At 39.9% G+C, this 17,761-nt stretch overlaps 1 protein-coding gene across 1 annotated transcript in view; it reads left to right on the top strand.

Annotated features, from left to right (window-relative positions):
• The window catches only part of ADAMTSL3 (ADAMTS like 3), a 371,178-nt gene that overhangs the window by 149,982 nt on the left and 203,435 nt on the right, over positions 1 to 17,761 (top strand). The window contains 2 exon segments of the mRNA XM_027089194.1: positions 549 to 785; positions 15,086 to 15,212. Coding sequence (XP_026944995.1) covers positions 549 to 785; positions 15,086 to 15,212 — 364 coding nt within the window.

Raw genomic sequence — 17,761 nt, 5'->3', positions numbered from 1 at the left:
GGTGATGAACTAAATAACAATGACAAAAGCAATGAAACAAACACAAGTCCCCACAGAGCACAGCAGTTTGGGGCCAGTTAGTAACAATCCTTTACATTGAAATGGCTCCTAAAGGCATGGAAGATAATTAATATTTCCTATGAAGACCTTAGGTCACCTGGAAAAATCAGAAACATTCCATTTTCCCTTGTCTCAAAAAGAAGGAGGTTGTGTAATGCATTTGAAAATTTATATTCAGTATGGTTAAAATAGAGCAAAATTTGGCATTTAAGTATGGTAAGCTTTCATTAACTGGAGAAAACAAGCTGGGTGGAAAAATAATCAGAATAAATGAGGTGATCCCCTCCTTTATCACAGAGGTACCAGTAGAATTCCACACTACAGATTCTGTTTTGAAGGAAAAAAAAGAAAAAAGTGAAGGAATGAAGTGACTTCTGGGAGAGAAGCAGTTGGGGTCTGCTGTCATGGGACTCAGGTACACTTGTTCGGCCTTCTGCTGGCCCATCTCACTGGGTGATGTGCATGTGGCCCTTTTTCTCTGCCCCCAGGACTGCCCTCCGGATGCGGAGGACTTCAGAGCCCAGCAGTGTTCAGCCTACAATGATGTTCAGTATCAGGGACGTTATTATGAGTGGCTTCCGGAGTACAACGATCCCGCTGCCCCGTGTGCGCTCAAGTGTCACGCACGGGGACAGAACTTGGTAGTGGAGCTGGCACCCAAGGTCCTGGATGGAACTCGTTGCAATGCTGACTCCTTGGACATGTGTATCAGCGGCATCTGTCAGGTAAGCCACACCTACTTCCCGTACCCCTGGTTCAAGGATGTGCCACGACCACTCTCAGTAATCTTTTTCTTCTGCACTTTTGTTCACGCAGATGAAATATTGTCTTTGATCATTTTAATGTAAAATTTTTTTTAGGGAGTGTTACTCACCTGTAGCTTATGTTTTACTTATTTAAAATAGTGTAAATTTTGCCCCTGTAGAATCAAAAGATTGCAATATATGACTTGTGGTTTTTCTAGATCAGTGGTTCTCCAACTTGAAAGTGCATCGGAATCACATGAAGGACTTGTTAAAACACAGTGTTCTGGGCCCCAATGACAGAGTGTCTGATCCAGTCGGTCTGGGGTAGGGCCTGAAAATGTGCATTTCTAACAAGTTCCCAGGAGATGCTGATGTTCCTGGCCCAGGGACCCCACTTTGAGAATCACTGCTTTGGAAGGCTAATATTGATAGGTTCTCTGACCTTTCTTATTAAAACTAATTCATTGTTTTGGGTCTTTGGGAGCAGTGACTTATATATTAATTAATTAGCATGAATGTGTTCCAGCAGACTTTTTCAGAGTGGACTTTGGAGAGCTGCAGTGAGTGTGTCTGAGGTATAATCCCCCACGGCTTGTAATGGGTCTGAGGATTCAGGGAACTATGACAGGTTGCTGAGACAGTATGGGGATAGTAGGGAAAGGATAGGATTCCACCCCATTCCTTTGATCACTGGAAAAAGAAATTGTAAACATAATGAATGCCTAGTATTCCATCTACCCTATTATGTTCATAACAAAAATGGTAGTAACAGTAGCAAATGAACCTAACCATCTACTAAGTGTCAGACACTGCCAGGCATCTCTGACTTCATATGCTTAGATGAACCGTGGTCTTGTTCCTCAGACTAGTTTCTCCTTCCTACATCTTTTCATCTAGAAAGCGGCTTCCAGTTGCTCACCACAAAACCCTGGAGTCATTCTTGATTCTTCTCTTTCAATCCACACATCTAATCCACTGTCAAGTCCTGTCAGTTCTACCTCCAAAGCCTCTTTTGAATCCACCATTTCTGTCTCCACTGATTTCCTTCCTAGTCTAAGGCCCGCATTAGCTCTGACCTAAACTACAGTAGCCTCCTGTCCTGATCTCCCAGCTTCCAACACTGTCCCCATTTGATTCATTCTCCACACAGCAGCCAAACTGATTGTCTTAAAGCCTAAATTAGAGTTTTTAACTCCTCCCACCAAAATCCCTAAATGGCTTGTCCTTGCATTGATGATGACATCCAGGATCCTTGCTTACCTTTCCAGGCTCTTCCTGAACTCTTCTCTCCCCTTCCCCACCTTTTTAAAAAAGGACTTAAAACTTTTTAGGTTCAGAGCAAAACTGAGTGGAAGGTACTGATGTTTCCCATATACCCCCTGCCCGCACACACGCAGAGCCTCCACGATTTTCAACACTCCCCCACCAGAGTGGTACCTTTATTACAAATGATGAACCTACATTGATGGCGCCATAGTCACCCGAAGTCCATAGTTTCCATTAGGGTCCACTCTTGGAGTTGGATATTCCATGGGTTTGGACAAAAGTATAATGCCATGTATCTGTCATTGTGGTATCATACAGAGTATGTTCACTCCCCTAAAAATCCTCTGTGCTCTGCCTACTCATCCCTCCCACTCTTAACCCCTGGTAACCACTGATCATTTAACTTCCTCCATAGTTTTGTCTTTTCCAGAATGTCATATAGTTGGAATCATACAGTGTAGGCTTTTCAGATTGGCTTCTTTCACTTAGTAATATGCACCTAAATTTTCTCTCTGTCTTTTTATCACTTGATAGCTCATTTCTTTTTAGTGCTGATTAATATTCCATTGTCAGGATGTGCCACATTTTATTTATTCATTCACCTACTGAAAGACATCTTGGTTGCTTCCAAGTTTCGGCAATTATGAATAAAGCTGCTATAAACATCATGTGCAGGTTTTTGTATGGACGCAACTTTTCAGTACATTTGGGTAAATACCAAGGAGTATGATTGCTGCATCATGTTAAGAGTATGTTTATTTTAGTAAGAGAGTCTCAAACTGTCTTCCAAAGTGACTGCATTTTGCACTCCTACCAGCAATGAGTAAGAGTACTGTCATTCCACATCACCTCCAGCATCTGGTGGTGTCATTGTTCCAGATTTTGGTCATTTTAATACGTGTGTAGGGGTATCATATTGTTGTTTTAATTTGCAATTCCCTAATGACATGTAATGTTGAGCATCTTTTCACATGCTTATTTATCACCTATATATCTTCTTTGATGTGGTGTCTGTTCAGGTCTTTTGCCCATTTTTTAATTGGGTTGCTTATTTTCTTACTGTTTAGAGTGATTTATATATTTTGGATAACCGTCCTTTATCAGATGTGTCTTTTGCAAATATTGTCTCCCAGTGTGACTCGTCTTCTTGTTCTCTTGACAGTGTCTTTTACAGACCAGAGGCTTTTGATTTGATTTGATTTTCATTTAGTTTTTTAAGATTTTTTTTTGATGTGGACCGTTTTTAAAGTCTTTATTGAATTTGTTACAGTATTACTTCTGTTTCACGTTTGGGTTTTTTGGCTGCGAGGCGTGTGAGGTCTTAGCTCCCCAAACCCGTGGGGATCGAACCCGCACCCCCTGCATTGGAAGGCGAAGTCTTAACCACTGGACCACCAGGGAAGTCCTGAGGCTTTTGATTTTAATGAAGTCCAGCTTATCAGTAATTTCTTCCAGTGATCATGCTTTTGGTGTCATAGCTAAAAAGTCATCATCATAGCCAAGGTCACCTAGGTTTTCTTCTAGGTTACCTTCTAGGAGTTTTATAGTTTTGTGTTTTACATTTAGGTCTATGATCCATTTTGAGCTAGTTTTTGTGAAGGATGTAAGTCTGTGTCTAGATTCATTTTTTGCATGTGGATGTGCAGTTGTTCTAGCACCATTCATTGAAGAGACTATTTTTTCCATTGTATTGCCTTTGCTCCTTTGTCAAAGATCATTTGATTGTATTCATGTCAGTTGATTTCTGTGCTCTCTATTCCATTCCATTGACCTTTTTGTCTACTCTTTTTCCAATACCATACCATCTTGATTACTTTGGCTTTATTCATAAGCCTTGAAGTTGGGCAGTGTTAGTCCTCTGACACTGTTCTTCTCCTTCAGTATTGTGTTGACTGTTCTGGGTCTTTTCCCTCTTTATGTAAACTTTAGAATCAGTTTGTTAATATCCACAAAATAACTTTGTGGAATCAAGTTGGAAAGAGCTAACATCTTGATAATATTGAATCTTCCTATCCACAAAAAAGGAATATCTCTCCATTTATTTAGTTCTTCTCAGTGTTTTCCACCTGCTGGATCTATCCTCTTTCTGATAGAGGGGTGTTGAAATCTCCAACTATAATAGTGGATTCATCTACTTTTCCTTGCAGTTATGTAGGTTTTTGCCTCGTGTGTTTTGGCATTCCATTGTTAGGCATATGCACATTAAGAATGTTATGTTTTCTTGGAGTATTGACACCTTTATCATTACATAAATGCCCTTGATAACTCCCCTTGCTCTGAAGTCTGCTCTGTCTGAAATTAATATACCTACCCCTGCTTTAATTTTATTAATGTTAGCATACTGTGTCTTTCTCCATCCCTTTACTTTTAATTTATAGATGCTTTTATATTTAAAGTGGGTTTCCTCAGACAACAGATAGTTGGATCTTGTTCTGTGATCTACTATGACATTCTCTGTCTTTTTAATTGGTACGTTTAGACTCACTGCCATACCCCAGTACCCTGACAATGTCTGGCCCCATCAAAGGTCCTCACTTAAAAACTGGTTGAATAAATGAGTCTTATCTGCTCGCAGATGCAGAGGCTTTTCATAACTCTTGGTCGTTCTTTCATTCCTCTCTCAGCCTCCAATCCTGAATTTTCTAGTTCAAGCTTGATACCCATTCTGGGAGATTCCGCAAATTCCTCCAATACACCGTCGGAATTCCTCCAATCCCCACCCCTTCTCAAATGAACTAGTATTGTTCTTCCCAGATCCACTGGTTATTCTTACTGCTATTTCTATTCATTTCTGCTTATGACACCACAATTCTCAGTGTTACCTTCCTGAATTCATATTGTAGTCACCGAGTGTATTTGCTTGCATGTCCTCTATCCCGGTACCTCTATCAAATCTCTCACATTTTACTCTTCTTTCCTCTCTCACTTTCACCTTTCTACCCCAAGACTAAACTAGTCAGTCTCCCTTGGTAGCCTAACCAGTCTCTCTTCCTTTCTTTCCTACTCTTAAACCATCTTATTTGATGTTTGCTGTTGCTTAATCTTCCCTAAGGTCAGAGTTTACTACTTCATTTTTCTATCTCATATGCTGTCAATGGTTTCCCTTTGTAACCACCAGTTAACTTTTGAGCTCTTCCACTAAATGATAATAATAGCTATTATTTGTCAGTGGAATTATGCTTTTTTGTTTTACAAGTTTTTGACAATGAGTGTGTATTGCTTTTATAATGAAAAATAATTGTTACCGACAAACAGTTTAATCTGGGCTAAGGAAGAGCAATGTGATCAAGGTAATGTTTTGACACCGAGGTTTTGAAAAGTTGAGTAGAAGTTACATATATCAAGATGAGGAAGAGAATCCCAAGCACAAGGAATAGCGCTGGTGAAGAGATGTGATAGTAGGTGTGTTTAAACATCTTTGACTCATTCTGTAGAGCTGAGGTGAAAAATACCTGTGGGATAATGCTTGAAATTGAGGCAACAGATGTGGGTGGAAACCAATTATGAACTTATTCTGATAGTTGTAAGAGGAGAGGAAACATTGAAGAATTTTATAAGAAATAGCTGAGTTGGGATTGTTTTTAGAAAGATCACTCAAGTGGCAATGTGGCAGATTATTTGGGGAAGACAGGGTTGGAGCAGATAATAATAGGTCAAGTTGGGATAACAAGGGCTTAAAGTAAGGTGGAGGTAGGGTGACTGAAGAAGGGGAGACAAATTCTACAGATTAAAGAAGCAGATCTTTTAGGGCTGGATGTTTGATTGGATGTGGGAAAAAAAGAGAGAGAGAAGTTGAGAATGATGTCTGGATTTCTGACATAATAACTAAGTAGATGATGAAGCCCTTCACCAAGACAGAAAATACTGAGTGAGGACCAAGTATGTGGGGAGAAGATGATGAGCCTGCTGTACCTGTGGATATCCAAGTTGATACATGAATCTAGAGCTTAGGAGAGAATTCTAGATGGGGAATATAGATCTGGGGGTCGTCCCATGGTTAAAGCTAATGTACGTCCTTAGGGACTGAGTGAGAAGGGCAGATTCCCAAGGACAGAGTTCTGGCCCCATCATTTCAGGGGCAAGCACTGGAAGAGGTACACATGATGGAGACTACACAAAACAGTCTTCTGTTTAATAGAAAACTGGGAAAAAACAAGATATGGGTGGATGAGTGTTTAAGAAGGAAGTTTGCAGTGCCAAATACTTCAGAGAAGTCAAGAGGGAAAAGAACTGAAATATGCCTGCTTCATTTCGACCAAACAGAGATCATTGGTGACCTCAGCTTAAGCAGTCTCAGTGACATGGTTGGAGTGAACACTGCCTGGTGCAGGATGTATTAGTTTCCTGTGACTGCTTACTGTCTCTGAGCCTTGGTCTCTTCAGTCTGTATAAAGGAGATGTTACTCTCCTTATAGGCCCTATTTTAAATTTGTTCTTTCATTAATCAACTATACTCCAATATAAAATAGAAAGTTAAAAAAGAAATGGTATGGATATTGACTCTTTATCTTATGAGGTGTGGAGGTCTCAAGAACCTGTTACATTGATAATTACAGAATTGCCTGGAAAAATAAAAAGTATTCTCAAATAAGAAGGATAATCTGAACGGATGAAAAGATACCCATAGAGTACAGTTCATCATCCTTATTACCAAACTGTTGATGGTCTAATATTGCCCAGTTTTGCTGAACATGTAAACCCAGCTCATCACTGAGACACTGTCGTGCGGCCTTTCCTTTAAGGCTCTCAATGCAGCAGGAAGGGTCTGAGGACAAGAGAGGCAGACATGAACTAAAGGTACCACTGGAAAGAAAGTAATTTTTTTTGAATCATGCTGAAAACTCACGTGTAGCCTGTAAACCATTAAACAAAGTTATGATAAATACAGACACAAAAATCCTCAACAAAATACTAGCAAACTAGAATCCAACAACACATTAAAAGGATCATACACCATGATCAAGTGGAATTTATCCCAGGGATGCAAGGATTCTTCAATATACACAAATCAATCAGTGTGATACACCATATTAACAAACTGAAGAATGAAAACCAAACGATCATCTCAGTAGATGCAGAAAAAGCTTTTGACAAAATTCAACACCCATTTATGATAAAAACTCTCCAGAAAGTGGGCATAGAGGGAACCTACCTCGACATAATAAAGGCCATATACAACACACCCACAGCAAACATCATTCTCAATGGTGAAAAACTGAAACCATGGCTTCCCTGGTGGCGCAGTGGTTGAGAGTCCACCTGCCGATGCAGGGAATGCGGGTTCGTGACCCGGTCCGGGAAGATCCCACATGCCACGGAGCGGCTGGGCCCATGAGCCATGGCCGCGGAGCCTGCGCATCCAGAGCCTGTGCTCCACAACGGGAGAGGCCACAACAGTGAGAGGCCTGCGTACCGCAAAAAAAAAAAAAAACTGAAACCATTTCCTCTAAGATCAGGAACAAGACAAGGATGTCCACTCTAGCCACTCTCATTCAACATAGTTTTAGAAGTCCTAGCCACGGTGATTACAGAAGAAAAAGAAATAAAAGGAATGGAAATTGGAAAAGAAGAAGTAAAACAGTCACTGTTTGCAGATGACATGATATTATGCATAGAAAATCCTAAAGTTGCCACCAGAAAACTACTAGAGCTAATCAATGAATTTGGTAAAGTTGCAGGATACAAAATTAATGCACAGAAATCTCTTGCATTCCTATACACTAATGATGAAAAATATGCAAGAGAAATTAAGGAAACAATCCCATTTGCCATTGCAATAAAAGAATAAAATACCTAGAAATAAACCTACCTAAGGAGGCAAAAGACCTGTACTCAGAAAACTATAAGACACTGATGAAAGAAATCAAAGTTGACACAAACAGGTGGAAAGATATACCATGTTCTTGCATTGGAAGAATCAATATTGTGAAAATGAGTATACTACCCAAAGCAATGTACAGGTTCAATGCAATCCCTGTCAAATTACCCATGGCATTTTTCACAGAACTAGAACAAAAAATCTTAAAATTTGTATGGAGACACAGAAGATCCCGAACAGCCAAAGCAGTCTTGAGGAAAAAAAAAAACGGAGCTGGGAGAATCAGGCTCCCTGACTTCAGACTGTACTACAAAGCTACAGTAATCAAGACAGTATGGTACTGGCACAAAAACAGAAAGATAGATCAATGGAACAGGATAGAAAGCCCAGAGATAAACCCACCCACATACGGTCAACTAATCTATGACAAAGGAGGCAAGAATGTACAATGCAGAAAAGACAGTCTGTTCAATAAGTGGTGATGAGTAAATTGGACAGCTACATGTAAAAGAATGAAATTAGAATTCTCCCTAACACCATACACAAAAATAAACTCAAAATGGATTAAAGGCCTAAATGTAAGACTGGACACTATAAAACTTAGAAGAAAACATTGGAAGAACACTCTATGACATAAATCACAGCAAGATCTTTTTTGGTCCACCTCCTAGAGTAATGGAAATAAAACCAAAAATAAATAAATGGGACCTAATGAAACTTCAAAGCTTTTGTACAGCAAAGGAAACCATAAAAAAGATGAAAAGACAACCCTCAGACTGGGAGAAAATATTTGCAAACAAAGCAACTGACAAAGGATTAATCTCCAAAATATACAAACAGCTTATGCAGCTCATATCAGAAAAACAAACAACCCAATCAAAAAATGGACGGAAGACCTAAATAGACACTTCACCAAAGAAGACATACAGGTGGCCAAGAGGCACCTGAGGGCTTCCCTGGTGGCGCAGTGGTTGAGAATCCGCCTGCTAATGCAAAGGACACGGGTTCGAGCCCTGGTCTGGGAAGATCCCACATGCCGCGGAGCAACTAGGCCCGTGAGCCACAACTACTGAGCCTGCGCGTCTGGAGCCTGTGGTCTGCAACAAGAGAGGCCACGACAGTAAGAGGCCTGCGCATGGCGATGAAGAATGGCCCCCGCTCTCCGCAACTGGAGAAAGCCCTCACACAGAAACGAAGACCCAACACAGCCAAAAATAAATAAATTTAAAAAGAAGACATACAGATGGCCAAGAGGCACCTGAAAAGATGCTCAACATCACTAATTATTAGAGAAATGCAAATCAAAACTACAGTGAAGTATCACCTCACCCCAGTCAGAAAGGCCATCATCAAATAATCTACAAACAGTAAATGCTGGAGAGGGTGTGGAGAAAAGGGAACTCTCTTGCACTGTTGGTGGGAATGTAAATTGATACAGCCACTATGGAGAACAGTATGGAGGTTCCTTAAAAAACTAAAAGTAGAATTACCATGTGACCTAGCAATCCCACTACTGGGCAAATACCCAGAGAAAACCATAATTCAAAAAGGCACATGCTCCCCAATGTTCATTGCAGCACTATTTACAATAGCCAGGTCATGGAAGCAACCTAAAGGCCCACTGACAGCCGAATGATGTGGTACATATATACAATGTGGTACATATATACAATGGAATATTATGCACCCATAAACAGGAACAAAATTGGGTCATTTGTAGAGACGTGGATGGACCTAGAGACTGTCATACAGAGTGAAGTAAGTCAGAAAGAGAAAAACAAATATCGTATATTAAGGCATATATGTGGAATCTAGAAAAATGTTACAGATGAACCTGTTTGCAAGGCAGAAACAGAGACACAGATGTAGAGAACAAATATATGGACACCAAGGGGGGAAATGGGGGTGGGATGAATTGGGAGTTTGGGATTGACATATATACACTAATATGTATAAAATAAATAACTAATGAGAATGAGCTGTATAGCACAGGGAACTCTACTTCACTTCGCTGTATAGTAGAAACTAACCCAACATTGTAAAGCAACTATACCCCAATTGAAAAAAAATAATGTATTGAGCAAAAAAAAAAAAAGAAGGAGTTGATTTTGCTATTAAGGACAAATGTAAATAGATGGTTTTATAGTGATTTTTTTAATTTATAAGGCAGCATGAAAATAAGTAAAACTAGTTTATGTGATACATTTAAAAAACATTAACGTTCATTAAAAAAAAACAAATTCGTTCTTTCATGAACAACATTTCAGGAGCCCAGCAGAACCGCTGTCACACAGGAGCCCTGTAGGCTACACTGGTTCTCTTTCCCTGGTTTCTCCTTGTGGGCACTGACCAGAGCTCCCTCTTATTTGTCTGAAGTGCATAGTTTGCTCCAGTAGTTTCCAAGGTTTGAAGGGGATTGCAGGATAAAGTTTGTTTTCAATGCCGAATTAGTTCCTTTAAAATATGTGCTTCCTATCATGTTTCTGTTGAGTCTCATGAGTAAGTGGATTCTTTGGGCAGTCATAGGTGATACCTCTCTGAAAGCTGAGTGATCTTCTGGCAAAGGCTCTTCAGGTCAAAAGAATTGCATGCCCTTCTTCAAAAGTGACTCAGATGCTTCTAAGTTGAATTCAGTATCTTTCCTTCCACAGGACAATGTTCACATAGATTCCCTTTCCCATACAATGTGGCTGTGGCTGTCCACAGCCATTAGGATGGGAGAAAGTAAACTGTGTGATTCTCTCTGATTGCCTTAGGATCAGTGAACTGAGCCCTGATGTTCACTTGACAGAGACTACAAATAATCTTTGCAAGTGTGTTTACAGTTTGCTCATTTACATGACCCTGTCACCGTGCTCCTGGGAAGAACCTACTGTGACTCTGAGCACAGCAGACAGCATGAGACAACTATACACACTGAATGAAATTTGCTTCTGCTTTGGAGGTCTGATTTTTATCAGAAACAGGACCTGGTTGGAACCAGATCTGCAGAACAAGTTCTGATTTATCATTCACATTTATTGAATTCCTTGACAACTGTGTAAATGAAGAAATCACTTTGTATTTCTAGTAAAAAGAAGAGCATCTAACACTTACTGGGTGCTTACAAGGTGTCAGGCATTGTCTAAGCACTTTACTGTGTTAGCTCATCATACACTATGAAGCTGGGATAGTCATTATCCCCACTCTGTCTATAAGGAAACTGGAATTTGAAGAGGCTAAGTCATTTGCCCAGACGGCACAGCTAGAAAATGGTAGAGCTGGAATTTGAACCCAGGAAACCGAATTCCAAAATGTTTTCTTAGCCATGGCGCTATACTGATGATATTTGTACATTTTGTATTGCTACAAATATAGCCAAATTTTCTAACTGGAAGTAAGATGTGATTCTAGTAGACAGCAGTCAGCACGATAGGTGAGTGATGCTTAGACAGTTTAGTATAGAGGCTGAAACTCAAATATCTACCCTCCACTCTGGAAGAAAACTGCTCAAGTCTAGTCATAGTGATGAGGGCTGTCATGAGCTGGAGAATACATATCTGCTCATTAATATGCTCAAGGGGGCAACCGTGTATAAACATGTCAGAGTTTTCATTTGTCAACAGGAGCCAGAAATCTGGATTTTAATGTGAAATGGCCAGTTTCATGCAACCCTTTGATGTTAATGGCCCTGCTGTATCCATTAATAGTTAAATAGTACTCTAGTATAATACAGGCTAGGTTTTTCCTTCAGTAACCAACAACCCCTAAAGCTCTGTGGCTTCAAACAATTAAAGGTGACTTTTAGCTCACGCTCCTTGGCCAACGTGGGTCAGCAGGAGTCTTTGCTCTTGAACGTCTCAGAGACCCAGACTGAGGGAGGCTTTATTGGAACACGTTTTGCATAATAACTACAGCAGTGAGAAGGGGAATGTGTGACTCACACACTGACCCTTGAAGCTTCTTACAGAAGTGACACAGACACTTAGATTCATATTTCATTGGCTAAAGGCAGTCAATGACTACACTTAATTTCTAAGGGGGTGGGGAAGTGCAGTCCTCCATGGGCTGGAGAAGCTAAATATTTATGAATATTCCTAATGATTACCATAGCTCCATATCCTCTGATTTTTCAGGCAGGAATGTTAGAATTTTTTGTAAGGTAGAATCCAGTTTTCAGAGATCTCAAGCAGAAGTTGACTCAAAAAATTCTTTGCTTCTTGAAGGATTATATTTGACTGAGCTGGAAAATTCATGTTTTGCTTCATATGGAGTAACGACCCTTATTTAAACACTGACTTCTATGAGCTGATTAAGAAATCATATGCCAGTACTATGAAATAATCCTTAGCTGAAGTGATGATTTATATATGTGTATTTATTCCCCAAAGCACTGCTCATATATCTTAAATGTTTGTTTATATTATCCCCTATCTTGTATAACTTGTCTCATTAACTACACCGTAGAATATAAATCTTGTCTTACTAATTTATACTCCGTAGTGCCTGGCTCTATAGAAATTGGTTGTATATGGATGTTAATAAATTTTATTGCTATGTTTATCGATTAGTGGTTTTTAAATCATTACAACTAGAGATCTTGACTTCAGGAAAAGTCACAGAAGTTGAAAATACTTGAGGCAATTCTTAGAAAGTTGCTCAGTGTTCATTATGATGTGAAGTGAGAGTGAAAATTCGGTAGTCCCTCAAATTCAAGGGCAGTTCTGGCTTATACCCTATGAATCACAAGGCAACCAGACCTTCTTTTCAGATATTATTTTTCTGTGATGTTTTCACATGCTTATTTTTGGCTGTAATATTTGGATGAACTCTAGCTTTAAAAATTATGAAATAAATGTCAGTGCTCAGGGGGGTATTCGATTGCCCAGGGTCTTGCAAGGCTCTAAACACTCTTCAAAACAAACCCATCCTAGCTCCTAAACCCACACCCTTCCTGGATGACCAGATAAAGGGTGATTCTCATTCTTATGAAATGCAAAGTGCTCAGGGACACAGATGTGTGAGGACAGAGCTTGGCCGAGGAACAGTGTTTCTATAATTTGATGGTAGAATTACTACCCTTTGAGAAAGTTGCATGAACACAAGTTACTCACTGATTGAATCTCAACCACGCAAGTGTGTTTCCAAAATCAATCACTCTTAAGTTATTCCACATGTACTTGTAAATATTAACATAAAGGCCTATGTACCTGGGTTCATTGTTGTCCATCTGCTGATACTAAAAGTGAGGAAGGTATAGCATAGTGTTAGGATTCTGCTGTCAGATGAACTGGGTTTTAAAACAGGTTTTAAAGCAATGCACTGTTTGTGTAGTGTAGGAAAGTCATATAACCTCAGTGACCCTCGGATGCCTTATTTGTAAAATAGAGATAGAAGGTATCAGGAGGTTGCTATGAAGATTAAATGAAATAATGTGTATAACATACTTGGCATAATGCCAGGTACGTGGTAAGCATTCAATAAAGATCAGCTATTATTATTAATATTTTACTATTATCTTTATAAAAATCATATAATCAGGATGAAAGGGTCTCAAAGGATTCAGCTGCTCATCAAATAATTTAATCCCCTCTCCAATTTTCCTGCCAAAAAGTCTCCTACCTAGCCCATGGTTGAATATTTATTGTTGGATAACTCTGACTTTAAAAACTTTCTCATATTGAACTAAATTATGCCTAAACCTGTAGCTTTCACCGTTTGAAAATACACAGAACAAATGTAAACCCTTTCTTCATGACAGCCCTTTGTGAATTTGAAAATATCTCTAATCATAGGCTTTTCCTTAAACTTCCTTGGAACTTTTCCTACCTCTCCCTGAAAGTTTCATTTGATCTTTTTCCTTCCCTTCAGCACCAGCATTTTGGAAAGAATAGTCTATAGATGTGGTTCCAACTTCGTCCTGTTTTATATTCTCTTCAACACCTTGGATACAAAATCTGATCCAGCAGTTCTCCAAACCAAAGCATAGGGGCTCAACCCAGCAGTCAAAACAAAATGAAAAACAGAGAGAGATTAAAGGGGCTCTCTTTTGATGAGCCCTTTGAGTATTCTAATCACTGTACTAAGAGTTTCACATATATTTTCTCATTTCATTCTTAGTAGACCCTACATGGAGTATGTATTATTGTCCCTATTTCACTCTTGAGGAAAATGAGTCTCCTAGAGTTTCAGTTGTTCAACACCCTGCAGCTTGAAAGGGGTGGTAGGACAGGGCAGGTTTTGTAAGTGGGCTGTTTGCCTCTGAGGTCTCTGCACTTACACACCAGGCATATAAATACAAATAAAGTTGAATGTGTATGCAGAGGTAGAGATAAACTAGCTCATCAGTTAATATTATTGGGCGCATATCATGTAAAAGACATATTTGTAAAATAAAAAGAAATATAAGACATAGCCCTTTTTCTCATACAAGGAAGCTCACAGTCTAGCAAATACACACACACAACTCACAAAAGCAGTAATTCACAAGACTGAAGGATATCAGTATAAGCATATTCTATGAGATAGCTCTCTCATTAATTCCTTCCTTATATTTTAAAAATTGTTTATAAAAGATTTTATAAAGATTGTATATATACACACACATATATATATAATGACATACAGGTAGAGATAGGTATAGGTATAGATAATGATAAACAGAAGGAAATGCAAAGATACAAATACAGAATATAGAGAGATATGGATATATCGTCAGTATTAAGATACAGGTATAGATTGAGATTAAAAACAGAAAAAAAAATTAAAATAAAACTATGGACCAGAAGGATATACATCAACTTCAGAATAGTGGTCATTTGGGGGAAGAAATGAGAGAATAGGACTAGGGTAGGGATAGAAAGAGAGGGAAGGGGTGGTGAAAGAGGAGAGAGGAAATATCTGTAATGTTCCATTCATTTTATGTACATAAAATATCTGAATAAAATTATAAATAAAACAGTAAGAGTGGGAGTGTCAAGGGACAGTCTCAAGTCTTTTTTAATTCTTTGGCCTTTGGAGAAGAATCATATAAATGACAGGGTACTGTCAAGCTTTATATATTATTATATCTTTTAAAAAGTATATCCTCATAAAAGAGAGCCAACTCATACATTTAAGAAGGATAACACCATAAATACGGTTTCTGACATACAGAAGGTCTCACATCCCCGTATCTCTACCCGCTCCTGACCGCCGTGCTTCTGTCTGTCTGCAGGCAGTGGGCTGCGACCGACAACTGGGGAGCAACGCCAAGGAAGACAACTGTGGCGTCTGTGCTGGTGACGGCGCCACCTGCAGGCTGGTGCGGGGACAATCAAAGTCACAGGTTTCTCCTGAAAAAAGTAGGTTTTAAACCCGATACGATGTTACCATAAAACATGTGCTTTAGACCATCTGATACTAGAATAACATTTTCCCAACGCTAAGCTTTTTCGTTGGAAAGAACTTTTGACCCGTGTTCTAAAAGACACATTTCTTCCAAAAAGGGTAGTATATCAAATTTTTATTCCCATTACCTCTTTAAGATTTTTTTTGATATGGACCATTTTTTTTTTAAATTTTTTTTTAAGGGAATTCCTTTATTTTTATTTATTTATTTATTTTTATTTATTTATTTGTGGCTGTGTTGGGTCTTCGTTTCTGTGCAAGGGCTTTCTCTAGTTGCGGCAAGCGGGGGCCACTCTTCATCGCGGTGCGCGGGCCTCTCACTGTCGCGGCCTCTCCCGTTGTGGAGCACAGGCTCCGGACGCGCAGGCTCAGCGGCCATGGCTCACGGGCCCAGCCGCTCCGCGGCATGTGGGATCTTCCCGGACCAGGGCTACGAACTCGTGTCCCCTGCATCGGCAGGCGGACTCCCAACCACTGCGCCACCAGAGAAGCCCGATATGGACCATTTTTAAAGTCTTCATTGACTTTGTTACAGTATTGCTTCTGTTTTATGTTTTGGTCTTTTGGCCAGGAGGCATGTGAGATCTTAGCTCCCTCACCAGGGATCGAACCCACACCTCCTGCATTGGAAGACGAAGTCTTAACTACTGGACTGCCAGGGAAGTCCCTATTCCAGTTACCTCTTCTAAGACTACCTGTTTCTTTGAACATATGCCAATACAGAGTATAACTATTTTTTTTAAGTTTGCTGATTTTTTAAGGTAAACTATGAGTCATTATTTTTTTTGCCCCCGTCTGATTGCTAACAAGGTAGAAAATACCATCATGCATGTTTTGCCCATTTTTACTTCTTCAGGTTTCAATTAGCTGCTGAAGTCATTTACTCTTTTTCCTGTTTGGATGGTGATCTTTTCCTCACTTGTATCATGAATATATCCTATTTGTTTGTCTGTTGTACCTATTTCTAATGTTCTCTGTTTGTCATTTGACTTTCAATATTGTTTGTGTTTGTAGAATCAGTAGTTTCTAAGTTCTACATATTCAGACTTTTCCATCTTTTAAGTTCAATAATATCTGCTTTAAATTTTTTAAAAAAAATTTGGGGGTCAGTCAACTTTTTCTGTAAAGGGTCAGAGAGTAAATATTTTAGGGCTTTTCAGCCCATATGGTTTCTGTCTCAACTACTCAACACTGTGCTGTTGCCAGGCAAAAGCATCCACAGACAACCCGTGAACCAATGGGCACAGCTGTGTTCCAATAAAACTTTATTTACAAAAACTAGCCTGCAGGCTGAATTTGACCCTCAGGTTGTAGTTTGCTGACCCTTGCCTTAAAGGGAAAAAATTATACATGTGCGCCTTCTGCCAGTGCTTTCTTTTGTGTGTTCCTACTGTTAGTTTTTTATAAATTTATAAATTTATTTATTTAGTTTTGGCTGTGTTGGGTCTTTGTTGCTGCGCACGGGCTTTCTCTAGTTGTGGTGAGCGGGGGCTACTCTTCGTTGTGGTGCGCGGGCTTTTCATTATGGTGGCTTCTTTTGTTGAGGAGCACGGACTCTAGGTGCATGGGCTTCAGTAGTTGTGGCTCGCGGATTCTAGAGCGCGGGCTCAGTAGTTGTGGTGCACGGGCTTAGTTGCTCCGCTGCGCGTGGGTTCTTCCCAGACCAGGGATCTGACCCGTGTCCCCTGCATTGGTAGGTGGATTCTTAACCACTGCGCCACAAGGGAAGTCCCTGTGTGTTCCTACTTTAAACTCTTTTATTTCTTCGTGTTTATTTGGATGTAACTTATGAAATAGGGATTTTACTTATTCTTCCAAAATGGGGAGAACCTTACAGGAGGGGTGGAAGGTGGGGAGGATTTTCCAGGCGGAGGAAACACAAAGTTCATGGTGTGACCCTAGAGGGAAGCCTGGACTTTGTTGAGGAACTACTAGGATTGCACATTGGTTAGGGTGGGGGAATGAGACAGCAGGCAACCATAAAGGCCTTCATCATTGTGCTTCACATTTCAGGTTAAATGGAGTCATTGAAGCCATTTAGGCAGTGGAGTGGCATGGTTAGATTTGTGTTTTAATGAAATAATTCTGGCTGCATGTGGAGGTGAGCCAGGAAGCAAGGAGGCTAAGCAGGATGCCGTTTTTAAATATTCCAGGGCGTTTGAAATAATGAGGCCTTGGTCGGGAGTCGTGTGGTGGGAGAGGCAGAGGAAGAAACAGATGGGAGAGAGATTTAAGAGAGTCAGTGGAGTTTGATAATTCTTTGAATGAAGACTAAGAGAGAAAAGAGAGGTACGGTGTTGCAGATTTTCCAGCTTGAGCAGATGGGTGGATTTATTTGCTGTTCATCAGGGTAAGGAATGCATGGAGAGGAGATGCATGTCAAAGATAATGTTCATATACACATGTTCCCATTTCTCTTCCCTCCTGCGTCTCCCTCCCTCCCACCCTCCATATCCCACCCCTCTAGGCGGAACACGTGTATATGTATAACTGATTCACTTTG

The sequence above is a fragment of the Aethalodelphis obliquidens genome, unplaced genomic scaffold, assembly GCF_003676395.1.
Source record: "Aethalodelphis obliquidens isolate GAN/ISIS:26980383/991018 unplaced genomic scaffold, ASM367639v1 scaffold65, whole genome shotgun sequence".
Taxonomy (NCBI): Eukaryota; Metazoa; Chordata; class Mammalia; order Artiodactyla; family Delphinidae; genus Aethalodelphis; species Aethalodelphis obliquidens.
This window is presented reverse-complemented; position numbering and strand designations above follow the sequence as displayed.